This window comes from Catharus ustulatus, chromosome 14, assembly GCF_009819885.2.
Source record: "Catharus ustulatus isolate bCatUst1 chromosome 14, bCatUst1.pri.v2, whole genome shotgun sequence".
NCBI classification, from domain to species: Eukaryota; Metazoa; Chordata; class Aves; order Passeriformes; family Turdidae; genus Catharus; species Catharus ustulatus.
In genome coordinates this window covers 1006212-1033222 of record NC_046234.1, presented here as the reverse complement: position 1 = coordinate 1033222, position 27011 = coordinate 1006212, and the positions used below count along the sequence as shown (strand labels likewise).

Here is a 27011-nt window from a genome sequence, read left to right as displayed (position 1 = left end):
GTGCATTTATAAGATGTCCTTAGCTACCTTCACTGGACAAGGCCAAGTTACAGTAAATTCACGAATACAAGCCGCACTGAGTATAAGCCGCATGGCCGGGTGTTAGCAAACATTTTGTTTTTTGTCCATAAATAAGCCGCACCCGAGTATAAGCCGCTCTGTGTTCGCAGCGAGGACCCGCATGCAACAAAGTTGCCAATTAGTAACAGAACCGTGGCAGGGCGGGGTTTACTGGTTGGGCTTGGGCTGTGAGGACTCGGGGCTGCCGATAGGGCTGGGTGGCCCAGCTCAGCGCTGCCCCACAACGGCAGGGGGGGCAGAGAGCCCGCCGGCATCTGCGGCGGCCATGGGAGCCGGGGATGTAGCTGCCTGCTCCTGCGGCGGCGGCACGCGGGGATGGGAGCACCCCGAGCCGCGGAGCCAAGCAGGAGAGAGCCCCTGCTTCCCCCGAGCTGCAGGGCTAAGCAGGAGGGAGCTGCCCCGCCTTCCCCACCCCCTGTGCTGCCTGCACGGAGCAGCTCCACCCGCCGTGCAACAAAGTAACCAGTTTGTAACAACCGCGTAAATGCAGGGTTTTACTGGCAGGAGTTCGACTTTGCAGTTTGCACTGACTTGGTTTGCACTCCCAGGGTTGAAAATGTCAGAAAATTATTCACATATTGACCGCACCTGAATATTAGCCGCATTCCTGGTATGGGAGCAAAATTTTGGTCAAAACAGTGCGGCTTGTATTCGTGAAATTACTGTACTTACTATTGAGGTACCCAGTGCTCCTGCTTGACCCCACCTCAACTCCACACAGAGGACAGACTTCTCCAGCCCTCTGTTACAGTCACAGGACATCGGCTCTCCCTGCTGATTGTGCACTTGAGCAAGACAATGTACATCAACAGTCCAGCATTTTTAAGAGGCTGGATCATTTCTGAACAAAACACAGCAGATCCGTTTGTAAGAATTTATCTTTTCATCTTCGGCTGAGTCTTTCCATTAAGTCAGTTCCAGACTCCCACAAAGCCAGGATTCTGGCATATTGCTGATGCTACAGATGGTTATAGCTCCTCAAATCACTGGAGAATCTTTCAGTCTAGCAGACTAATGTTAACAAGGTTTGAAAAGTTCCTGCAGTTGTTCCCTTTACAGTAAGTCAGATTTGGCCTGTCAGCTTGAAGCTTTTCTTCCCCTTTAGGAATGTGGTTGGCAGGCTGGATTTGAGAGGTAGAGAATCAGTTGATTACAAGAGAGCCAAAGACACTGTGGACAAAATCCAGTTTGACAAGCATTAACTTGCACTTTTTCCTATCAAATCAGAGCACTGAAACATTAAATACCACATTGCTTTAAACAAAACTGTCTCATAAGTATTAGAACAAATCAAAGTAAATTTGCTTACAATGAAATTCCACTTGAATGAAAATAATAAACAACCAAAAAACCCAGCTCAAAATTATTCCCAGTGGAGATGACTATGACAGAAAAAAAAAATCTCACTTAAACAATTCAAACACAATAGAGAAGCTTTGCTGAAGATAGAATTTTTGTTTAGTTAAAATCTGCTGGTTTTCTTTGTATTTAAGACAGCTTTATCTGGAGAGTGTTAAGACTCCTGTGAAATACAGTTTTAAGAAAGGCAAACCATACAATTATGATTCGGACAAGTCTATTTATCTAAATATTGCCAATGCAGTATTTTCTGCAACAGTCTTGCAACTTTTGGTTTATGTGGAATGGCAGTAGGCAGCTCCTTGCAGAAGGCTTGCACCATGTAGCTGGGCACGTTCTTAGAGTGTGACTTCACAAACTTGTGTTTCATCTCCTTCAAAACCTGGGTTGTCACCATGTGAAAGGACAGTCACAGTGGAGGGCTGAGATTCTTCACTTACAGGATGTGTTTTGTCATCTGTCCAGAAGAAAATCAAGTCAAGGCAAGTCAAAAAGTGCCATAGCCAAGCATTACCACCTTAAAGCAAACCATACAAACTTGAATTGCACAAGCTCAACCGCATTTTTCTGCAGAAATGGAAATCCAAGGCCACCTCCAACTACCTCTCTCCTTCTCCCCTTGTTAGTTTGGAAGCCCAGTCTTGCCAGTGCCTGTCCTTGCTGGGGATGCCAGCTTAGCTTTGTAGCGCTGAGCAAGCTGAAGGTGTGCTTTAGCTACAGAAGGCTAAAAAATCCAACTAGGAAGATTTTAGCAGATCTTGTATCTTTAGGCTGCTGAAGGCAGGCATCAAGAGCAAATCCTGGAGACTAGGCTATGGATAAAGTGGGAGTGGGCCTGTGCTGATCTGGAGAGGAAGACCTTCTCTACAGACTAACCCTGTCTGGCTGATGTCCCTGTGTGTCCTTCCCACTCCAAGTGAGAATACACAAGAATAACCCATGTAATGTAAGGACCCAGCATGCCTTGAGTTACTTAGAGGGATGCAATTTCAACTTCTGATGTTTAGCTCATGGGAAGCTCATAGTGCTTCAACAGGGCACTTCCAAACACATGCCACTTGCTGTAGCAACATGTCCTGCAAGAGACAGGCAGCAAATCCCAAATTTTCCTATCAGCTAAGCTTCCCATGGGAACTAGAGCATGCCCTTCCTAAGGCCATGCCACAATTCAGAGGATAGTTACTTTCATTTGTTTACCTGCAACCTTTTCATTTTTAAAGTCAATAGCAACACTGAGTATATGTTGGTAAAGCTAAGCACTAAAAAGACATTTTCAATTTGTTTGCTCTTGTTCAAAAAGACAAAGTATTTGGAAAATCTGATATTCTTTACAAACTAATACTCTCTAAAGTGTTCAAGGATGACTCAGCCTTGGCAAATCTGAAATTCAATTAAGTATCTGTCTGATCTATCTTGCCCCATCTAAGCTAGAGCAAGACTGACTCCCCAAAAGTTTCCTGGCAGTAACTACTTAAAGCAGAGAGATCTAGTGGCAAAGCAACACTCACTCATACAAACAAAATCTCCAGAGACAAAGGGATAAGGGACATCTTTGGAAAAGTCTCTTTGCTCTTGAAGTATGAACTATTCTTTCATAGACTATGTTTTTTAATTCACATTAAGGTCATGTTTCATTTGAAAACAAAGACCAAGTGTCAGAGCTAAGGGGGGGGAAAAAAAAGGTAAGATTAAGATGACCCTGAAAAACAAAGTATTCAAGCCCTGTGAGATGCTATGAAGGCAACTCCCCCTAATTCACAGCCTAAGCAGCCAACCACAAACGATCTAGCAAGGCAGATGAAAGAGTAGACATACTTTCTGATGCTGTATGTGCCTCCTGAGCAGATTCATCTGGTCCCTGTACAGAATCATATCCAGATGATGCTGTTTCACTAAGATTGTCCTCTTCATTAACTATAGTGACAGTGGATAGAGGTCTTTGGCCACTGAATCCTGGGGCTTGCACAGGCTCAGATTGCGGTTCTACATCCATCTTTGTGAACAAAAAAAGAGAAAATGGTTAAATTGCAACTTGGCAGGAAGGTACATCTCTCTGGGAGAACAAAACCTGCAAGAACTGAGTTCGGAGCACTTTTACGCAGAGGGAAAAACATGAAATGGAATCAAAGTTCTGCTGTTAACCTCCAGTATCAGAGGTGAAAAACAGTTACTGCCTAATTGAGTGGGAAGTTCAGACACAGCTTTTGCACTGTTTGCCCAGTGTCAGGCAAAGAGTCTTCCTTCCTCTCAGTGCAGATCTGCCTCCCCCAGGCAAACTCTGACTTATGTTTAAGCTGGTCCAGGTAGCATTAGGCACTGGCAACAGCATCTTCCTCTGGCACTTGCAACAATGAGCAATTACAGAACACATCAGAAACTCCTGATGCATCCTAGGAAATCATGCAGTTCCAGGAACATCATACATGCTAACTAACACATTCACTTTTCAAGGACTCCAGGTACTGAGCAACTGAAGAGGAGATGGTTTCAGGGACAAGTATGAGTTGTCAAAGTCTGCCTGAAGATTTGAGAAACACCCTTAGCTGTAAGCACAAGAGTTAAGAGCAATTCTCCTGTCAGGCATGAGTCAGCTTTGGCTGACATTTTGCCCAAGCCTTCAGGCAATACCAACTCATACCAGGCCAACTGCAGGCTTCCCTAAAAGGGACACCGCTATTATTCCTATAGCATCTGGCCACAGACATGGCAACACCTGTGCTTATCACCTGCACTCTAGAGACAGCATGAAAAAAGTTCAAGATGTGGTCACAACACCAGTGTAACAATGTGACTGGCAGCTGCCACCACGACAACAGCCTCAACACTTACCTCAACACCCAACACTTTGAGGATGTCACATTTGCACAGAGGACATGTCCCATGTTCCAGAAGCCAGGGGTCAATACAGGTCTTGTGGAAGACATGGCTGGTGGAAAAAGGTAGCCAACAGGTTAGGTTTCATACCAGGAGGATTGCTCATGTGCCAGCTATGAAGGAGCCTTTTGTAACATCAAAAATTTATTCCTTCTAGAATGGATGACCTTATTTTGCCACAAGTTTCAGCTGAAAGTTATGGACAGTTGATCTTCCAACCTGTAGCTGGTTTGTGCTTATTAGTATCCCAATACAACTTGCTAGAATTCAGCATTATCATTTTTGCTACACCTAAACAGTCTAAAGCTGTTTTTCCAAAACTGTGTACAATATATTCCCAGCTGATATTTAAATGATACAACTATTGACATCTCAGCCTTATCTTTAAGGTTAACTTCTCTTATGCAGATGACTAAACAGCATTTGTTTCTGTTGTAATTACTACACAGGCAAATCATCTCACAGAGTTATATCCTCAAGATAAACCGTACTCTCACCCATTTACAGTGTCTGCAATCACTGTGTATTCCAAGTGGTTATTTCGCAGGCTGTACACTCAAAGTAGATATAGCTCAGCCATCACAGATGCAAATGTGTGCTTCTATTAAGACACTCAATTCCACAATGGGTTTAAATTAGGCCACAGATTTAAGTGTTGACTTGAAATCTTGCAATCTGCCTGTTCCCTCAGCCTGAATAGAAACAGTAAGGCAAACAAGCACTGCTCAGTATTCATCAGCCCTATTATGAGGTAAGTGCAGATCACCACATCCAGTGTTCAGCAGCCCACCCTCCAGCAGGATCCAAGGATTCTCCAAATCAGCTCACATAATTCACACTTCCTTCCAGCTGCACCAACATCATGCTTAGAATAAAACTTGAAACTTTCTTGACACCTCACTGTTTTAAGTCCTTGAACTTAATAATGGACTTGTGAACCTTTGCAACTATAAATGCCTTCAGTTTGACTCCCTGAACAAGAATGCCCTTGGCAAATACCCACACCCCAGGGACTCAGATATCACCAATGTGATTCACAGGAACATTCTTTTGGTTCTTTCACAGATCCAGTTAAACGCTTTCAACAAATAAGGGGTTAGTGTTGAGTCAACCACCAAAACCAAGCATGCTCTTGCAGTAAATACCAGTTTATAACTCACATGAGAGAATTTAATACGGTTGATACTAGCAGATATCACCACTTGTGAAGGTTATCAGGTCCATATAGTCTAGTCATTTAAAGCTAGCGTGCCTCTGAGAGCTACATTTGGGCCACAGAGGAATGAAATATCACAAATGTACGTGAGAGCAGTCTCAGAGCAAATGCAGCAAATTCGCACATAAAGAACGCAATCAAAAGATGTTACTCCACTCTTACCTAAATAAGTCATGCTTTGTTTGCAGCTTCATGCCAAGATTAGCAGGGTTTATAGGGCAATAATGAGAAGTCAGGTCTCCTATCAGGCAAAGTGTCTGGAAGCTGTCTAGAAGGTTCTGTACTCATGGCACTTAATCCACCAACAAAACCACCCATGAGTATAAACATGACAAGACAACTGGATAATCAATAACATACATGCTTGAAAGGTTATTCTGTTTGGGTTTTTTTTTAAAGTATTAGGCATTAGATCAAGGGAGTTGATAACACCTTAGCAGACCAACTTTGTACTACCAAAACAGCTTAGAGATCCTACTGCTTGGGAGCAGACAGGGGCTTTGCAAAACTGTAACCTGATGCACAGCTAACTCCAGCTGAGACGTGCCAGTGTTTGACAGCGCTGTTCAGCACACAACAGCAGATACCCATTTTTCTAGTCTTCAGAACGTAGTTTTCCTACATCAAAATGTTTCCAAGTGCTTTTTAGAATGCTCCCTAATGGTTATGACACCTCCTCCTTTGCACAAAACGGGCAGTTTATGTGGCAGCCCTCTGACTTTAGAAGCCTGGTCAGAGCAGTCCCAGTCAGCAGGCACAGGGGGAAATCCCACGGAACAAGTTTCCTTAAGCCCTGAGGCAGCTTCATTGCTCACCTTAGAAGCAATCACACTGGGCTTCCACAGCAGCACAGCAGTGAGATACAACAGGAGAGAATTCTAGAAAAATCAACTGCCATGGCTCTATTTTGGTCTCTATTTCAGAGGATGCATACAAGAATATAAACGCTGTCTTTTAAACTACAAAAGCCAGCATGGTTTAACACATGTAGCAGAAACACAACCTTCTTAGTAAACAGTCATTTAAGGGACAAGAAGTGGGCAAGACTTTGCCAATTACCTGCAAGTTAGTGGTAACATTCTCATACACCAGCAAAGGAAGAAATCCTTAAAAAACCCTGGTATTCGACTGAGGGACACCGTGATCTGCAGAGTTACGTGTGTCAATCCACTGACGGGAAAAGTGCTGAACACAGGCCATTGGGGCACACTACAAATGTGTATTCACACCATTTCTCTTGTTAAAAATAATGTTTTGAGAGATATTCAACAATGCTCACTGTACAATAACCTGATGAAAGTTTGTTAATAAACATGGCAGAATTTTGGATAAAAGGGCAGTTTGGAAGATAACTTACTTGCAAGTCAGAACACGCATTACATCGTTCGGCTTGTACTGCTCAAAGCACACAACGCAGGAATCTCCATCTGGACCAGTTTCCTAAAACAGTGAAATGAATTTACAGCTTTAACACATTTTGAAAGCTTCCTCTGAACTCCAATCAGATTTACTGTAGGTGAAGGGGGCTAGTTAGAGTTATCCATGATGCTCCCAAATTATAATGTTACATAAACACACTTTGTGGATTACTCACAGTCAAGGTAACACTTCAAAACAAGCATTGAAAGTTTAAACCCATGGTTTAGAATTTCACATGAAACTGTTACTGGATTACTGGAGGCACTAGTATAGAGGTTTAGAAACTGCTACTCCAGTTTTAGTTACAAGAACAGCCAGGGAAACTGATTAGATACTAGTTTATGTTTAAGCATCCATGCTAGCAAGACTATGAGCAGCAGCTAACAAAATAATGATTTATATTAATATAAGTCTTGTGGTCTGGAAAAGGACCTGATCTGAAAGAGGAACTGTCACTGCAATCAAAAGTTACAAGCTCAGAGAGACTTCTGCATTCTCCAGCAGTAGGGAACTCCCCGGGTTCCATGCAGAGGCTGTGCTGTAAAGCAGGAAGATCACAGGGTCATTCCTACCTTATCCCCCTCCTTCAGGGTGCGCAGCTGCATCTGTTCAATGGCCTTCTTAGCCCTGGCTCTCAGCTGCCGCTGTGACACAAAGCAGTCCTGGTCAGACACAGCCATTTTTCTATTCACTTACTAGTACATACCCTGGTGCCTACTGCAAGCAGGCAACCGTTTTAAAACCCAGATGTCATCAAAACAAGCCAAGTAAGCATGACCATACTATTTGGAGACAACATTGAAACCGTTTCAGGATATACTGATGCAGTTACTGACTGGATGACACACCAAGACAGCACTTACATCTGCTTTGGTTGTACCTAACCTTTTCACAAAGCACAGAAATTATAAGGGTTTTTTAGTTTGAGAAGATGCAAGATAATACGTTGATCACATTAGACCCAGCCAAAACAAACACAAGCCTTCAAACTGATTTGGTACAGAAGACAACACTGAGTTCAACAACTGTTTTTTATGTTATACATGCTTTAGGACACCTTCCTGACACAATCAATCTGATGAAAGATGAGAAAGATTCTTTACCAATCATCCCACTTAACACCAATACACTCTGAACTACTCCTCTGATTCCACTGCTTTACAGGTTGCCTGGCAAGCCTGTCACTGCAGTGCCTGGAATTAGCCCAGAAGCCAATCTCTGTTTAAAGGTCACAGGTTGGTGCAGTCTGACTGACTCAAAGTATAGGACTATCTTCTCCCTACCCAGTGCACTTCAGGCAATTCTGCAGTGCCATCCCCAGCACAACACTAACCTCAGGGACAGACTACACTCAAGTTTTGCAGCCTCTCCAATTCCACTGCTCTGTGCAGGAGCCCCACACTGTTGGCTTTCTAGCATTCCATCTCCTTAAGCATTTTAGCTCAGTTATATGAAACTTTTCCAAGTGCAGTACTGGTGGCACAAGTGCAGAAGGGTAAGTGGGAGTGGGGCTGTTACTGACACCTACCAATCTTGCAAGGACTAGCCATTCAAGTCTGCATAAGATTCCTTGTGCTGAAGCAGTTAATAGCAAACAAGTTGATTTATACATCCCCTGGGGACCCTGTCAAATAGTTCTGGCACAAAATTAGCTATTTTTGTATTAGCATTGTTTCTATGCCCTAAAAAACCGAGTATCCATGTGCATGCTTTAAGAGTTTAATAGCTGACAGCTACTAACAGCTATCAAGGAAGAGACCTATACAATCCAAAGGTAAGGGATACAGATGTGCAGATTTGTTAGAAACAAGAACTACTGAGGTTTTCTTGGAAGTTTGTGAAGTTCTGCTGAACACATCAATATAAGTTTCTGAATGTCACTTATAGTTAACTTTGAAATGTTGTCCTTGTCAAGGTTTGAGACTGAAGCCACAGAGCAGCAGCCAGATAGTTCTGTTTAGTGAGGCCCCCAAAAGTCTGAGCAGCAAATGTGGTAACATCAACAGAGCAGGAATGCAGCAATATAAGTACTTCTCATACATGGCCAGAACTGTCACCACTACTTGTTATTAACTGAAAACAAAACTTTCTAGGAATGTACTCCCTCATACAGTATCTAATCTACACATCTAATGTCAGGCCAAGCATATTAGACAGGACACAACTAGCTGCACTGTTAATAATTTACTTGGAACAGCATTTTAAATTTTGCATAGGCACCAGTTTAATTGCTCCTCATTAAATGCATCAATGCCAAAGTCACCTTTAACATTGATTTTGGCAAGTACAGCAGGACACCCCTCCAGGGGATGGAGGAAGGTTGCAGAAGAAGCTTTATGTCTACCAAGCTTGGAATGTCAAAGTATTTTGTGTAGCCAAGTTTTTCAAGTGAATGTGAAATGTGAATTATGTTAGGACTATAAAAGCCCCAAGATAGAAAAAGCTAGAAAAAATAGCTAAGTTGAGGAAATAGAATCAAGATATTACAAAACAGGTCAGGTCTCAGCTTCTATTCAGGCTCTGGAATGCTGAAACAGTGAGGTACCTAAATGGAAAAATTAGGTTTGGAGTTGCTCAGTCCTAAGTCTTCCTTATTCAAAGCTGCCCATTTTGCCTCCAGCCCTTTCTGCATAAGGGTGCCTTCCTGGCACTCTGTGAGCACAGTCAGGGCAGTAAAAACCACACAGCTCTGAGGAGGCTGGGAACTCCTCCTTTTCTCCTGTAAGCTAAGGAAGTTCTTCCCTACAGGTAGCCACAGGTAGCTACTGCCACTGAAGCAGTTTTGAATTGTTGCAAGTTGAGTAATTTGTCTCCTCTAAAGCCATTAATTAGGTCATTTCTCAGCAACATCTAATCTTTATGAAATCAAAGGAAGCAAAGACTTGAGCTGAAATTAGAAACCAGGCCACAGATAACATCATGGGTCATTTTGCTCTATTAAGAACAGCTACTAAATTGAGAACTGAATCTGTCAGTACTCCACTGACTAGAAAGGTAGAAAGCCACTACCACACTTGCCTCAATTTTCCACCTTCTTGCTCACTGACCTCCCAATGCAGGAAGAGACTGCAGAGGTGGAGACATGAATTTCAAGCCCAGAAGAAAATATGCATTCAAGAAGGAACTAGCAGGTTGCACAGTGTAGCTTGCTCATGAGGAAAGAACTACTCTGGTTTAACTGTTGGGTTAGGACAGATGTGCTACTAAACTTCTCTTTTTGCTTGGATGAGAAGCTGATGTGACTGGCTTTTCTCAAAAACCACTCAAATCCTGGTAATCTGGGTTTTCAAATGGCTGAACTGTGACAGGAAAGCCATCAAGATGTACCATACAAGCCAGGAAGTTGTTTGACTAATATTCAGTACTTCATGCAGCCAAAGCACTTAAAACTCTCAAACTTTGGATCTACACTGAAAATCCAATCAGCATCTAACAGGGTACATTTTTAGCATCACCTTTTACCAGTTCACCTGAATTAACAAGAATTTTCTTGTTATTCTTTACTTACCTCATCACTATGAGGTCAGTATGAGATGCCAGGGTATAAAAAAAATTGAAAACAATTCTGGGTTGTCTTTGAGTTTCACTTTGATAGAATAGTATATTTTTATGCCCTGACAGCAGAGAAGCTTTCTTCTATTCTTATACTCTACAGAGCACTTCTTGGGGCTCCCTGATTTCAGTTCTGCTGAAATCATGTGAAACTGGCATATATTTATCAATGTTATTTTATCAATCTGCAGTAAGCTCCCTGTGTACATGGAACCCAAGACTGCTAGCCAAGCAGACTGGATTTTCCCAGTACCATCTATCACTGAGGCACTAATAACATCTGCAGTTTCTTGAAAACCTGATAGCTCCCAATGACCTGTTGCACTCTTAAGTACCTTCAAAGGAGGAAACATTTCAATTTGATTTAATGAACAGCGAGTAGGGCACCCAGGTTTTCCTGCCCATAAGCAGGGGACTGCATCTCTGTCCACAAATGCCAGCAAGAGAACATCACCAGATTACAGAGACAACTGCACATTTCTTCCAGGAATGGCAATGCTACATCTCACAGGCAGATGAAAACTTCCAATATTTCCCCATTTTGCAGACAAACTTCCAGTCAACGTCTTCTGTTACAGCAAGGACATAGGCAGTGCTATGTGGGAAGGATGAGGGTGAGCTAAAAGCAGTTTAGCTCTCTCACAGCCCCCACTACATCAGCATTAGAGCTACACTGCAGTTCAGAGAATATTTACAGGAAACACAACTGGCTGAGCACAATCAACTTTTCTCCATGTAGTTTACTTTTGGTTGTTCTTTAGGGAAGTTTTAAGCTGTGCAAAGATGTATCTCTCAGCATTTTAAAGATCAAACAAACAAATTAAGTAATTTTGGAACTTAACCAAAACTTACAGATCTCAAGATCCACACCATAGAGGGATGGGGGGGTATAAAAAAACAACAGTACAAACTCACCTGCTCCCTGGACTGGGCCCTTGCGATAATGAGTCTCCGAGCAGAGTAAGAGACATAGCAGCCCACAGTTGCTGCTGCCACAACAAAAAATGACACAGAGATGAAGAGGATGGTGAAGATATTCATGGAAAAACTCTGCTTTTTGCCCACTTCAATGACCATAGTGACTTTCGTGCCGTTGTCAATCAGCTTCCGGATTTTCTCACCTTTCTGGTAGCTAATCATAATTGCAACAATCTTTTCAGCACCTGGAAAGAAGGGGAATCTATGCTCAGTTCCCAAGTGTTGTATCAGAGGCATTGTCTTAGATGTCCTGCTTCAAGTGCTAAAGAAATGGCTGTGAGAAGTTTCTAAATAGTATTTGTAGATTCAATGTGAACTGATGGAACAAGTATCGTCATTATGTGTTTGTCCAGCTGAAAGTATGTCCTGTTACCTATGAGTGGCATAAGTGAACCATGTTTAGAATTCATTCATCTCCACAGCATTCCTCACTCCCATATAGGACACAGACTGTCCTATTTTAGACACAACACTTTGGCAATTTACATTTTAACATGCCTTCGAACTGCATGAAGTTAAAAATAAATTGACTGCAGAGTAAGGTCACTGGGGATTGTGATATCTGTATAGGGATTGCTTTCTGTAATGGATCCAACTCCCTCTCTGCTCCACTGTTACTTCTTAACAACTTTCTAAATTTGACAATACTGAGGAATCAAAGACATAGAACACCCTTCACTTCTGCATTTTCAGTAGCAATAGAGAAATGATTGAGGGAAATTGCATTGTGAATTCTAAGTGCTTTGTGAGTTAGTTTCTACTGCAGATTCAGAGGGAAGACAACATGAAGGGAGGTGTGTTCCACTTTTAAACAGTTGTGGGCAAGATGCTGAATGCCATCCTGATTTTAACAACAGGTTTTATTTGCTTAGTTGAACACCACACGTCAAAGGAACCAAGGTATTTATGGCAGGAAGAAATTTCAAGCAACTCCAGTCACCAAGCACAGAGCAGAGCAAACTGGTTTCCTTTCAGTGGCATGCAAGGGCTTGAGGACACTTGATACCAATTGTAGAAGTGTTAGAATGTCCCAATATTACAGAGAAGCTCTTAAGAAGGGGAAAAAAAAGGGCAGAGGGGGTGATAAGTAAATTATCACAGCTGTCTCTAAACTCAGTTTAATCACCTGCACAACATTCGTAATATATATTGCATGGGGGAAGAATAAAGACTATTACAAAGTGCTATTTTTAGCTAACCTCCCAGCCAAACACTCTTTAATGGGAAGACCAGCTGTTTTTCCCTCTGCTGCGTTACTCAAGTTGTTTCTCTCTGCTGAAAATTATTCAACTTTCAACCAAAAAAACCCTAGAATTGGTGTTAAACCACAAAGACTGTCATTGGACAAAGTGTTTATTAGTTTTCCAGCTTGTTCACATAATGCTTGTGATCCAACACAGCAAGCAACTTTCCTCAGTGGGACAAAACTCGTATTTTATTCAGAAAGTTCCTTATAAAGACAATGACAACACATAGAAAAAAAAAAATCTCCTAGACTGCAACCACTCTTAAGGATGAACTAGGGCTTATATATCATATAAAATGAGCTGGAGTCAGGTGTTAGCAGCAAGCAAAGAAGTCAGAAACAGATACTTGTTTTCGTAAGCGTGGAAGAAAGTGTGGAAGGACAGGCTGCAACAATGAGAAAATAAAAAGTCAGTCCAAAAAAAAAAACCCCAAAAAACTTTGCTCTACTTATTCCCCTATAGTTCTGCATGTCTCACAGTAAATCTATCTTGTGGTTATGCACAACACAAGACACAGCATAGCGACTCCTATTAATGAAATGTCACCATCAGCCTGCAAAACCATTCCAGCTACTAAGCCATCCATTGCGAGTAAGTTTTACCGTTAAAGAAAGAACCATATTCCATTTACATTTCAGACTGCATAGCTCACAGGGATGCCATCAGATGACAGCTTTAATCCTCACTGACACTTCTCAACCCCAGAGATTTCTGTTGCAATTTCAGCTCTGCTTTAGATGAACAATGCAAGTGGTTAGCTGATGGCTTTGACACTGGCACAACAAGGGCAGAAGTGAGCGGCCATTTCCAGGTTTGCAATAATTTCTGTTATTTCTGTTTTGTTTCTATAAGCAAGAGGATCACCCCCAACCAACACTTCCTGAACTCTTACTTGGGTCCCACTATCACAAGTACTGAAACTTGTTATGGTGGCCTTGAAACCACTAGCTTAGAGAGAGGCTCCTGACAGGGCTTGGCCATCATGTGGGAAACAAGGTGTTTTGAGGGGACACCTGCAGGGGTATCTCAAGCACAGCAGCTGCTCTCAGCTGGCAGCTTTTTCCCTGCCCAGACTCCAGCAAAGTAGAGGGAAGTCAGTTAGCTGTACACAGCACAGAAACGCAAGTCCTTTGCCTAGGTGTCAGTTTTTGTGGTTCAGCTGAAGCTTCTGAAACAGTTTTTAAGGGACACTAGAAGGTGAAATTAAGCTGCTGCCTGTTTAGCTGATAATGGGCTCATAAGCTGATATGACCTGTTCAGTTAAACATTTTCCAGCCTCTTTGCTTTCCCATTTGTGAAACTGGAGAGAGAAAGTTATTCAACTCTTTAGGAAAACACAAGCTGCCTCTTTGGGCACCTCCCAAATTATAAGGCAGCAGCTGGTCAAAATCAGAAGGAAATTGAAGGACACAAACTCAAATGGGCAGGGACTAGCTGGGGCATAGCAAATTGGGGCCACAAGGAGGGTGCATTACTGGGATCAAAGTTTCACCTTCTGGATCAATCTTAGATGTAGAGTAGAGTTGCATCTATTTATAGCACTATCGATACCTATACAAAACCCTGCCCTGCAAAGATTTCACTTGCTCTGCCAGTACACTTTTGCTCCTAAATATGAAGTTACAGCTTTGACAATTCAGTAGAGAAATGAGATGTGCGAGGAAGACATAGAGCAGAGAGCATTAACTTTGGCATAGTACACATCTGCCTTTTCACATTCATTTAAGGTGATTATTATAATCCAGTGCTACATTTTTGTGTGCCACAGAGAATTCTGTCCTGAACCAAGCAAGCTGTAGGGCCTGGAGAATGCTAAGTGTTTTTGGCTTTTTGCAACTATTAAGATAAATGCTATATGTATAATGTTAAAATAGCTTTTCTGCATGAATATAGGGTTTTTTAATAGCAAAAGTTAGACATATGTTTTTTAGAGATAGTCTGCTTAAACTACCCACTTAGTTGAAATAACAGCCCATGAACATGTAATGGAGACCTACAGCTGACACGACAATTATCAACACTCACCAATACAAAAGGCCAAAACCACCACCCAAATTAAAAGATAATAAGAAAATTAAAACCACAAGCCAAAACACACGCATGCTCTAAAAAACAAACCCAAAGAGTGGCCATGCTAATAGTTCCCCAAAAAAATTTAGAATATGCATGAAAGACTATGACTATACAACAAGTTAATGTATTGTAAAATATATTCAAAAGAATGTTCTGAAGCAGCCTGTGCTCTTGGCAGCTTGCCACGAACCCAACCATTTTAACCCTTTGCTTTATGTGTGTCTCCTATTGTCTTTTTATTAAACCTTTAAAATTTTACCAAAACAATAAAATGTGTTTTTCACACTTGCCCCACAATATTTAGAATGCAATGGTACCTTTAAAATGCTCACTTTCAGCAATAAAATCACAATCTATTAATGCATTAAAACACATCAAGGCAAGGTACAGATCTCAAGGTCAGACAAATCCACTGACCAAAGCCATCTCAAGAACTCCAACTCCCTCACTCAAAAGTAATTTCTCAGCTCGTTCAGGCATTGGAACCATTTTGCATTGTTTAAACCAAGCAAAATCACCTTCAATTAAGTCCTGAAAGACCCGTTTAATTTGGTTTAAAGGCCTCAGTGTAATTTTGGGCAAATTCCATAGATCTTTCTTTTCTTGGACAGCAGAGCCAAATCTCTCTAATGTCTCTATCACCACTTACCAAGAACAGGATGTAAAACTGATGGACCCTTTATCTCTTTGGGAACAGACCAAGCTACAACACAGTTCAGTGAAAATATGTAAGGAAGGCAATAGTTTTGAGTGCATTTTTAAGAAAGAAGATATAAAACATGCTAAGTAGGCAAGTTGTTTCAGAAGAAGGAAAAAGCTAGCCTGCAACACACAGACTCCAATATTTTGGATCCCATCCTTTTTTTCCCCCCCACAGCTTTCTCAAAGTCTGAAGTTTTGCCTCATCTTTAATCAGACTAAAATTAAGTGCCCACAGTTTTACCAGCATTCCTTTACTCTGTCCAGAGAGCACCTTGTGCAGCCAGTGCCCCTGCTATGGCACAGCCATGCTGCTTCTCCCTGGGACCAGCACAGCTCACCCCAGCATGCCCAGCATTCCACTTGGGAATACCCCCACCCCATCCTTGCTCCTGGTGGGATCATAAATCCATTTCAACAGCTCCAGCTGGCCACCACACAAGCCACCTGTTCAGAAAAAGCAGAATGGAAGAAATTACTTTTGATTTTGAATGTCTCATATAAAAAAAAAAAAAAAAAAAAGGTAAAAAAAGTGCAAAGCTTGGAGTTTGAATTCTCAAAGAATGGACAGGTTCTCTTTAACCACAGCACCAGAACAAAAATGCTATCTGAAGGCTCTTTCAGGAGATGAAATACATCTCTAGCCTTGGTGCCCAGATCATTGTTTTTATGTACACAATATGGTGCTTGCAGCACAGATTGTAATAGTTGTGCCTTTTGCCTTAGTCAAAGGAGCTAAAGGTATTCCCCTGGCACTCCTCCAACACCACCATCAGCAAAAAAGGCATTAGGAGATCAAGCTATCTCCTGTTCTTTAACATGAAAGACTGTCAGTTTACACTCCAACCATTTTGTACCAGTTTGGCACACCTGGCAGCTCAGGCACGTAAAAGGAGTATCTGATAGCCTATCTTTCATGTTTAGCAAAAAAACAAAAATACAATGTCTTAAACATTACTTATCTCACTGTATTTGAATACTGAGAAATGGGATTTCTGGTGGTTATCAAACAGGTTGGTACAAGCTTACTGTTATCTGTTACAGTAGGAGGAAAAAACTAACAGTGTACACAGGCTGAGCTGGTATTACCAGCTTATGTAATTTGCCTCAGATGACAGGCCAGCACTGGGCATAAAAGCCATTAAGTCTCAGCAGCACACCCCACTCTAGAGACACGAGGGCTCTCCCTGGCTCAGACACTATGAAACCAGACCCTGCAGGCAAGCTCTGCTCTCATCCATGGTACAGTGCAGATGAAAAAAATAAAGATCTGCTTGCTGTCATCCACACGCACAAGGCAAAATCTCATCAGGAATGTGCCTATCCCCACAATAATTTTCCATCCCAGACATTGTCAGAGGAAAAGTCTTTATTGCACTGCGATAAGCTCTCCCCTTTGCAAGAGGGGAGGGTGATTGAACTCATAGTCCAGGAGCAGTATAAGCCTGGATAAGCTGACGTTGGTAGGCTTGTTCCTTCTTCCCCACTTTGCATGTTCTCCACCCCAAACATTACCTGGCACCACGATTCAGATTATTTGGCAGTTATTTAAAGCTACAGCCCCGTATGATTTAAACTGTTTGACTGAAGTACCTTTTTCCTCACACTATTACCTAAGCTTAATTAAAGCTACTTTCAGTTTGCTTTACTTGACATATGGCACTGTTGATCTCTTCCTCCTAAACACACAAGCCTTTCAGCATACAGGGGCAAGCATTCACACAAAATCATGGCATGACTGGGGTGGGAAAGTATCTCTGGAGAACATCTAGTTCAGCACCCCGGCTAAAGCAGGTTCACCTAGAGCAGGTTGCAAAGGATCACATCCAGACAGGTTTTGAATATTTCCAGCAAGGGAGACTCCACAACCTCTCTATTCCAGTGTTTAGTCACCTTCACACTAAAGTAGTTTTACCTCCTATTCAGAAGGAACTTTCTCTGTTTGGTTTGTGCCCACTGTCCCTTGTCTTGCTCTGGACACCACTGAAAAGAGTCTGGTCCCATCCTCATGACACCCACCCCTAACACATTTGTGTGCCCTGATGAGGTCCCCTCTCAGTCTTCTCACTTGCAGCCTAAATAGGCCCAGCTCCCTCAACCATTGGTGGTATGACACATGATGCAGTCCCCAATCATCTTCACAGGCCTTCTCTGGACTCGCTGCAGATGTTCCATGTCTGTCTTGAGCCAAGGAGCCCAGAACCACACACAGAACTCCAGATGAGCCCTCCCCAGGGCAAAGCAGAGGGGCAGGACCACCTCTCTTATCTCTTCCTAATACATCTGAAGATCTCATTGACCTTCTTGGCCACAAGAACACACTGCATGGACAGGAATCCACCAGGATGCGTGGGGTCTACTCCATACAGCTGCTTTCCAACACATCAGCCCCAGCCTGTACGGCTGGCCAGGGTTACTCCTCCCAGGTGCAGACACTTGCTGAACTTCATTAGGCTCCTCTCTGCCCAGCCCTGCAGCCAGTCCAGGCCTCTCTGAACGGCACCACAGCTTTCAGGTGCATCCGCTACTCCTCCCCAGTCTGTATAATTGGCTCAGGACACCGCTATCCCCTCATACACACCAGGCACAAATAAGGTGAGCAAGACATAAAGAAGGAAGATTTCCACACTAGGAAGCGTGGGGAAACTTTTTTACCAAACAGGCTAGGTGTATAAAGGGGCACATCAAGACCAAATGTAGTTTTGCATCAGTCCCCAGGGAATACTGGAGGTGGAAACCAACCTGTGCTCTACTTCGTTTAAATAGTGTTATTATTTGTCAAGTGAACCCAACAGTTACCAATCCTTTTTTCTCCTGCTCCCCGCTTTGAGCCTTAAAGTCTTACATAAATGGTCCCACTCCCTAAATCTTAGAACATTTATAACATGAAATCATCGTCTAAATCAGCAGCCAGAACAGTAATATTTTTCAAAGGCACAGAAATGAATGAGATCTTGTAGGACAGCTCTTGTCATATGCTATCTGGTCAGTGGCACTTGCAAGACTGAAGTACCACCTTTCAATCTAGCAAACAGCATCTAAAACCTCCTGGAGAAACAGGAAGCAAAATTCCTAATGAAAATTCTTTGGTGAGTTTCCTCAACAGTTTTAAGCAGTTTTGATTTAGTAAATACATTGCTCACCCTCTCTGAATGAGAATGATAATATCCCTTGCTCTCCACATGCTGGTGGCACCTAAGTGTTCACTGGAAACAAGTGAGTTTGAGAAAGCTAATGGTAAAATGATGTAAATGGGCACAGTCTCAGCCAGAAAGCATCTGTCTGTGAAAAGATGACGGGTCACATGGACACAGTGGGGAACTGTGCTGAGCTGACTGCTGTGAGCTCACCAGCACATTCAGGGCTGGAGGCAAACAAGCACTGTCACTGTTTTAGCAGCATGATGTCCCTCACAATGAAATCTCAGGTACCACAGCTGTCACTTAGGATTTTAATTCATGCTTTCACATTTCAGCTGCCCAGTAAACCCAAAGTGCAAGGGCATTTCACAGACCTATTCCAGGCTATCTAAGGGATGATGCCTACCCTACAGTTTTCCATGGCACAGAGGTACCTAAATTATATCATAAAGAGCAAGGGTAGGACCAGAAGCTGTCAATAGCACCAGTTTGTCTCATCCAGTTTCTCAGTGCCCCTCCTTCCTGCTCACAGACTGTTGTGCTAGGGGCAGCCCAAGTCACTGTCACCATCCCCTGAGGGTGGGAGATCAGGGTCACCAGCCAGACCCACTTGCTCCAGTTGCTTATCTGAATGCCACTACAGCTCTGATATTAATTTACAGTAATTTCACGAATACAAGCCGCACCAATTTGACCAAAATTTTGGTGGAAACCCGGAAGTGCGGCCAATATTCTGGGGCGGCTAATCTATTAACAAAATTCTAAAAGCTGCCAACACGGAAGTGAGAGCCCGCGGCAGCCCCAAGCCAAGCTGGAGCCCGGCCGGCCCCGGCAGAGGTGGGAAAGCCTGGCAGAGGCGGGGCCAGCAGTGTCGGGGGCGGGCGGCAGAGCCTGAGCCAGCAGGGCGGGGGAGCCCGGGAGAACTGGGGCTAGCAGTGCAGGGGAGCATGGCAGAAGCAGGAAGGCCGGCGGGTGGGGCTGCCTGGCAGCGGGGGAAGCCCAGCATAATCGGGGCCAGCAGCGTGGGGGAGCCCGGCGGTGCGGGGGCCTGCAGTGCCGGCCAGGGCGAGGAAACGCGGCGGCGGTGCAGACGGGAGGGGGCGGCCGGCGAGCCTGGTGGCGGCGGCGGCAGCCCTGCCGGCGGGGCGAGCGAAAGCGGCCCTCGCGAAAGCGCCGCCGCTCGCGAAAGCGCCGCCGCGAACCGCGAGCCGCGAAAGCGCCGCCGCGAGCCGCGAACCGCGAGCCGCGAAAGCGCCGCCGCGAGCCGCGAACCGCGAGCCGCGAAAGCGCCGCCGCGAGCCGTGAACCGCGAGCCGCGAAAGCGCCGCCGCGAGCCGCGAACCGCGAGCCGCGAAAGCGCCGCCGCGAGCCGCGAACCGCGAGCCGCGAAAGCGCCGCCGCGAGCCGCGAACCGCGAGCCGCGAACCGCGAGCCGCGAACCGCGAGCCGCGAGCCGCGAAAGCGCCGCCGCGAGCCGCGAGCCGCGAAAGCGCCGCCGCGAGCCGCGAGCCGCGAGCCGCGAAAGCGCCGCCGCGAGCCGCGAGCCGCGAGCCGCGAAAGCGCCGTCGCGAGCCGCGAACCGCGAGCCGCGAAAGCGCCGCCGCGAGCCGCGAACCGCGAGCCGCGAAAGCGCCGCCGCGAGCCGCGAACCGCGAGCCGCGAAAGCGCCGCCGCGAGCCGCGAGCCGCGAACCGCGAGCCGCGAACCGCGAGCCGCGAACCGCGAGCCGCGAAAGCGCCGCCGCGAACCGCGAGCCGCGAGCCGCGAAAGCGCCGCCGCGAACCGCGAGCCGCGAGCCGCGAAAGCGCCGCCGCGAACCGCGAGCCGCGAACCGCGATCCGCGAAAGCGCCGCCGCGAACCGCGAGCCGCGAACCGCGAGCCGCGAACCGCGAGCCGCGAACCGCGAGCCGCGAAAGCGCCGCGGGGCGGGCGCGGCGCTCGCGACGCGCGGCGCGGGGCGAGCGAAAGCGGCAGCGGGGCGGACGATGAGCCCGGCGGCGGCAGCCCTGCCAGCCGGGCGAGCGAACGCGGCAGCGGGGCGGTGCTGACGGGAGAGGGGGGCCAGCGAGCCCGGCGGCGGCGGCAGCACCACCCGGCCACCCCGCCGAGCCGTGGCGCTGAGCTGGGCCACCCGGCCCCGTCGGCAACCATGAGCGGGCCGAGCCTGCCTGGCCCCGCCCCGAGCCAGTAAAGCCCGCTATGCCGCGATCCTCTTACTAATTGGCCAATTTGTGAAAGCTGCGCACGGATTCTCGCGACGAACGAAAGTGCGGCTAATATTCGGGGTGCGGCTTATCTATTGACAAAGACAGCAACATTGTCGAGGCACCGGGGGTGCGGCTTATAATCCGTGCGGCTTGTATTCGTGAAACTACTGTACTCTAAACCAGGCAGCCAGGAGAACCAAACTCAGTTTGAGCGCATAAAGACAAAGTTGCAGCACAAGCACATCAAAAAGCTATTCTCAGATGCAAAGAGCTACAAACTCCAGACACTACAGACTGCAGATGCCATCCAGGCACAGTAGATGCATGCAAAGTCCTTCTTAGAAAGGAACTGTAGGAAAGGCTCAGTGATCTGCAGAGGCTCATCTGGCCAAGGAACATGAGCGAGGAAGAGTCATGAATTAGATCCTCCATCCTTATTCCTCCCTGCAGATATCCTCAGCACAAGTCTTCACTCACTGCAAAGAGAGATGCACTATTTGTTTACACTGTGCTTACAAAGTCTCAGCACAGCCTGCCTTGGGATTACAATTCTGAATCAATCTTTAATGGTTTTACAGCTCACACCAGCCTTTTAATACCTTGGCAAAGTTTCAGCTTGTTTCTGAAGATCATATCTCACAAAAAGCAGTGGAGCACAACTAGACACTTCTGCCATATACTATTTTCTCTAAGCATATGGAAGTAAGCCTTCACCTCAGTGAAATTCTGCAGAATAAGTTAAGTAGCAGTGCTACATATTTATTAACCTTCCCTTCCCCTTTCACCCACTGATGCAAGTTTACACTTGAACCAGATTTTGTTAGCCTGAGACACTGTTACTCCTAGAACCAGAATCATCTAGCTGTATTCCCCCAGAATAAGCCTTCTGCAGATCAGGTGATGTGCTTCTCAAGTCTAGAGTCACACCACAAGAGAAGCCAAAGAAAATTATCACAGTTACTTTCTGACCTGCAAAGAATCCTTCTTCACCAGCTGCAAGGAAATACTGAACACCAAAGAACACTTCCCACGGGCACCACCATGACCTCAAGCCAAAGCCACCTAACAGCCTGGTTCTACCTTAAGGCAAGGTCCACCTTTAATACAAACCAACTCTTGCCCTGCACATTTTCCCCCACATGCTACTGGTTTTCTCCAATCAAATGTCTTTTTCAGAAGGTCAATAGAGATTACAGAGAGGTGCAATTATAAGCACACAGAACTGTACTTTGAAACTCTGCTCAGCCTGACACAGACCGGTACCATCTTAAAATGTGCACAGTTAAAACTCAAGTTTGCTAATTGATATGGGTTTGTGCTTATAAACCACAAAGCAAATTTTACTTTGGACTCCATTAAATTCTTGACATTCTACATGTTAAAAATAATGAGGCAGGATTTCATCATATCTGATTTGGATATTCACTGCCTTCTGTTGTTTTAGTTGCCAGAGTGGTTTGCTGCTGTTGGGCTGTTTTTGTTTAAAGGGGTTTTTTTTTTTTAAATTGTCACATCAAAAGGTTATATGGAGCACTGATGCAATAAAGAATTCATCAGACTAAACATGATGATTACAAGAAAAAAAGTCTCTGGAAGCAGGATGACTAGGACAAACACTGCTGCAAATACATGCCCATTTAAGTCTCTAAACAATAAAGTTGTTTCAAAAGCCAGGCTTGAATGCCCCAGAAAAAGGCATACAACACTTTAAATAAGTTTCTGTTAACAACTGTGTGTTTTGCTGTTACTAAAGTTCTTTTAAGAAAAGCATATTGTGCTATACACTTTATCAGAGCACACCCATAGAGACCTTCCTTCTCTGCCAGGCAGATGACAGCTCCATGCCCTACACATGAGAGAAGAGTACTCAGTACTGCTGGTTTTTAATTGCTCCTCATCCCAGCAAAGTCATCCCCTGCTACTTCCCACTGTCAGCTTGGAGGAAGTGTTTGGCCTTGTTTGGTTTCACTTGATGGCGTATGGCTCCAGTCAGAGCAGAAACAAAGCCAAGTAGGAAGCCCAGATTGCAAAGTCACCACTAGCACAGCTACAGCCATTATAGACTTGGTGGGAGTTGCAGCTGCACAAAGCCCATTCTTTAATGAGCACAGCCACCTTCCCTGCTGGCTCCAGGAGAGCTAGAGCGCCCAGTGCCACCACTGAGGCCAGAAGAGGGGAACCATCCCAAAGCACAGCTCAGCAAAGGGCAGTATGACCAGCTCTTACCTCCTAAGTTTGAGGGGTAGTGCTGTAGGCTGAGCTCATCAGCATTACACAGGGAATATCCTGCACCTGGCAAACCAAACGAGGCTGATGACTTGTAGCTTGCTCCATCTTAGCCATGCCGTGTTCAAAGCCTGCAACGTTTGTCAAGTTTAACCAGATAGCACTGGCCCCCAACAGGGGCAGAAGGCAGAAACGGCCCATGAAGGAAGAGCATCGCTGTGGGAAGAGCCAAGAGTGGGGACTTGCACACAGATGCAGTGATAGAAAAATAACTACAGAGAAGAAGAAAGGGGAGGGTGGAACTGGAAAGAAAGCGAGGGACTAAAACAAGGAAAAGCAATAAAAGCAACAGCAGCAACAAGCTTAGCCCAAGCTTGGCTTAGTAAGTGCGCTATGACATGGCAAGGAGGAGTCAGGCAGATGAAATAAGTGGTTTGACAGAAGCTGTCCTTGGAGACAGGAGTCCCTGTCCTATTTGTCTACAGTTCAGCTGGGAAGTTTCAACATGCCCCCGAGTATCCATCCTGTCATGCTGGATAATCAGGACAGTTAGAGCCACTTTGATGTAAATGCCTCAGCAGAAAGCTTAAGGACAGCACAGGAAAGGAGGGAGCTCCTTTTAGAGCAAACCCTGCCAAGAGCCCATGGCTCATTTAGAGAGGCAGCTCCCAGCAAGGTTAAGATGCTGTAAGTCTCTCCAGCAGCCAGGATGGAGGAGGGGCAGGAGCACATGGTCTTTCCCCTCAAGAACAGGTTCAGCAGCAACCCACCCGGGCCAGTAGTGCCAAGGGAGCTCCTCCAAGAGCTGCAGGATTAGGCAGGCACACAGTGAACAGGGCTCAGGGCAGGGACACTGTCAGTTCAGCAGGAGGAACTTGCCCAGCAATAGCCAGATCTCAACAGCATTTGTCAGCTGATGATTTGATTACATAAGAAAACCTTGCCTCAGAAAGGCCAGAACCTATCCAGACTGTATGTTTTGAATTCTTAAAGCAGAGTACCAACAGTCCTATGGCTCTTGAGACTGCAAGCTCATTAAGACCACAAACCTCCAGAGGCAGCTACTGGTTTTTTGTCTTACCAGAATACTTGCCTCCACTGCTAACAGAAATCCTCTCCACCCTTTCTCAGAGAGTTGCTGCACAGATAAAATTATTTTTCAACCCGCTCAGAGCTTTAACATGCAGTATTCATTTTCACTGTTCAACTCCCCTCCAGAACATGGGCCTTCCCAAAGCAGTGTCACTTCACAGAACTCCAACACACCCAGGAGGGTGTGTGTCAGTCCAACAGCTCGAGAGAGCCTCTCAAGGCACACAAAGGGCACCTGCTTGGACTGTCACCAGAATTTACACAGCTTTCAATCTAGGTCTGTCTAGCCTGAAACACAGCCAAATCTCAGTAAAAAGTAGGAGAAAAAAGCAAGAGAAGCAAGAAGCAAGAGAAGAAGAGCTCTGTCATCAGCTGGAGCAAACTGGAAAACAACCTTTAAAGACCTTCAGCTCCTTGCATTAGAAGTGGCATTTTGCTGCTGAAGTTACCTACAGAAGAGTCTCTTGTTTGGCTTATGTCTGAGCTGCTTAGTGTGCAGGGCATAGGAAGAAACAGTGCCTGAGCATGGAAACCCAGTCCATTTTACAGACCAAATTACAGTCTTAACAGGCATTAAAAAACCTCAACATCTATCACCTCTGGCGACTACTAACCCAGGCCAGAAACCCAAACCAAGTGGAGACTGTCACCCCCGCACACCTACGGCCAGGGCCCGGACCAGGCCGGCCACAGCGCTCGGCAAGTGCCCACTCATCCTCTGCCCCAGCAGCAGCCGCAGATTTTGGACACGGTTACTCATTAATCAGAGAAAAAACAACATCAACAGCGCCCGAAACAGCACTGGCCAGTCCGAGCAGAAACTCCTGTAGTGCGAGAGAGGCAGTGACATTCCCGGCTGCTAGCGAGGAGCCGCGCCGCGGAGCGCGGCTGGGGCTGCGGCTGGGCTGTGCCCTGCTCCCCCACCCCCGACGGAAGGGAGGGAGGGAAGGGGCCGCTCCCAGCGCGGCCCCCCCGCTCCCCGGCGCTCACCGTGGTGGGACATGGGCAGCACCTCGTTGCCCGCGTTCGGGTAGTTGTAGATGACGGCGGCGGCGGCGCCGCGATCGGCGGCCAGGCTGATCTTGTGGGCGAAGGAGCAGCCGCCTCCACGCTGGATGAGGGCGAGCCAGCCCAGGGAGCCGCTGGCCGGGGGTGCTCCGCTGAAGTTGGTAAACTCGCTGCAGGCACTGAGAGCGTCGGGGCTGTCGGGCAGCACCAGCAGCCCCTCAGCCGGCTGCAGCGGCGAGTCCAGCCCGTACAGGCCGCCCTCGCCCGCCTCCCAGCCGTTCTCCCATGACACGTTCAGCCAGGCTGTCCAAGCCGCTGCCGCCGCTGCCCCGCGGGGACCGGGCGACAGGACGGCACAAAGCAACGCGGCTAGCACCAGCAGCAAGAACCCCGACGGCATCCCAGCACGGCCCGGCCCGGCCGCCCCACCGCCTAAAGCCGCCGCCGCGGCTGCCGGGGGAGGAGCGGGGCCGCCCCCGCCGCGACACGCCCCCAGCACTGCGCGGGACCGCGCACCGCGCACCGCACCATCGAACCGCACCATAGCACCATCACACCACACCATAGCACCACAGCATCGCACCGCACCATAGCACCATCGCACCGCACCATCACACCGCACCATCGCACCACACCATAGCACCACAGCATCGCACCGCACCATAGCACCATCGCACCGCACCATCACACTGCACCATCGCACCACACCATAGCACCATCACACCACACCATAGCACCGCACCGCACTGCACCATCGCACCACACTGCACCATCACACCGCACCATCGCACCACACCATAGCACCATCACACCGCACCATAGCACCATCGCACCACACCATAGCACCATCGCACCGCACCATAGCACCATCGCACCGCACCATAGCACCATCGCACCACACCATAGCACCATCGCACCGCACCATAGCACCATCGAACCGCACCATAGCACCATCGAACCGCACCATAGCACCCTCGCACCGTACTATCGCGCTGCACCTGCACCATCGCACCACACCACAGCACCGCCCCGCACCGCACCATAGCACCATCACACCGCACCATAGCACCATCACACCACACCATAGCACCGCACCCGCACCGCGCACCATCACACCATCGTACCTCACCATCGCACCGTGCACCATTGGACCACACCTGCACCATCACACTGCACCGCGCACCATCACAGTGCACCATCACAGTGCACCATCACACCGCACTGCCTGCCACTGAGTGGACCCCCACCACTGCCCCGGGAGCAGGGACCTTGGCCGCTGTGGCCCCGCCGGTGCTGTGGGGAGTGCGCATCCTGGCGTCCCCCTTCGCTATATTCTCTCTGGGCGCAGTACACCACCAACCCACGTTTCTCCCGAGGGGATACGGAAGGTCATTATTTGATCTATAGAACTCAAACCAAAAAGTTCTGTTTCTCCAGTGCGCTGCAGTTATTTTTGAGGCAACCATTTCTCATGCACCAGCCCCTTGCTCCAGTACATACACACTTTTGCCAAGTTGTCCTGCATCAGGCAGTGCACTCAGAGTGCTGGCAGAGTATTGCAACCGCGAGTGTGACATGCTGTAGAGCCCTGCCAGGGAATTTGAGGCCACAAAGGAAAATAATATGAGAAAGAACATTTCAAACTCCTCCAGAGAGCCATTCTTTTGACTGAGAGGCCTTGCCTCCTATCAGCTGCTCTTCAGGAATTGCCTCCAGCCCCAGAAGCCTTTCAAACACATCCCAAACAGCCACATCACTAAGCACAGGCTGGAGTTCTGGGTGAGAGCCCATCACTGAGAAAGGAATATTCCTGGGCAGTGATTACATGACCCAGGATCA

General features: G+C 46.6%; 1 protein-coding gene across 1 annotated transcript; it reads right to left on the bottom strand.

Moving 5' to 3' along the window:
* Positions 1-677: 677 nt before the first annotated feature.
* RNF128 (ring finger protein 128) lies at positions 678-25615 on the bottom strand. The gene is made up of 7 exons (XM_033072497.2): positions 25155-25615; positions 11417-11664; positions 7522-7593; positions 6888-6970; positions 4270-4366; positions 3256-3433; positions 678-1897 (listed from the first exon to the last, which is right to left on the bottom strand). The coding sequence occupies exons 1-7, from the start codon at positions 25570-25572 to the stop codon at positions 1779-1781; spliced, it is 1215 nt and encodes a 404-aa protein (XP_032928388.1). The 5' UTR covers positions 25573-25615; the 3' UTR covers positions 678-1778.
* Positions 25616-27011: the final 1396 nt, after the last annotated feature.

Excerpts from the sequence above, each read along its gene's own strand:
- RNF128 (XM_033072497.2), bottom strand. The coding sequence starts at position 25,572 with ATGCCGTCGGGGTTCTTGCTGCTGGTGCTAGCCGCGTTGCTTTGTGCC. Across the intron at positions 7,594-11,416 it reads GGGCCCAGTCCAGGGAGCAG|CGGCAGCTGAGAGCCAGGGC; the intron begins GTGAGTTTGTAC and ends TTTGTGTCACAG. Across the intron at positions 4,367-6,887 it reads ATGCGTGTTCTGACTTGCAA|CCATGTCTTCCACAAGACCT; the intron begins GTAAGTTATCTT and ends TTTTTCCACCAG.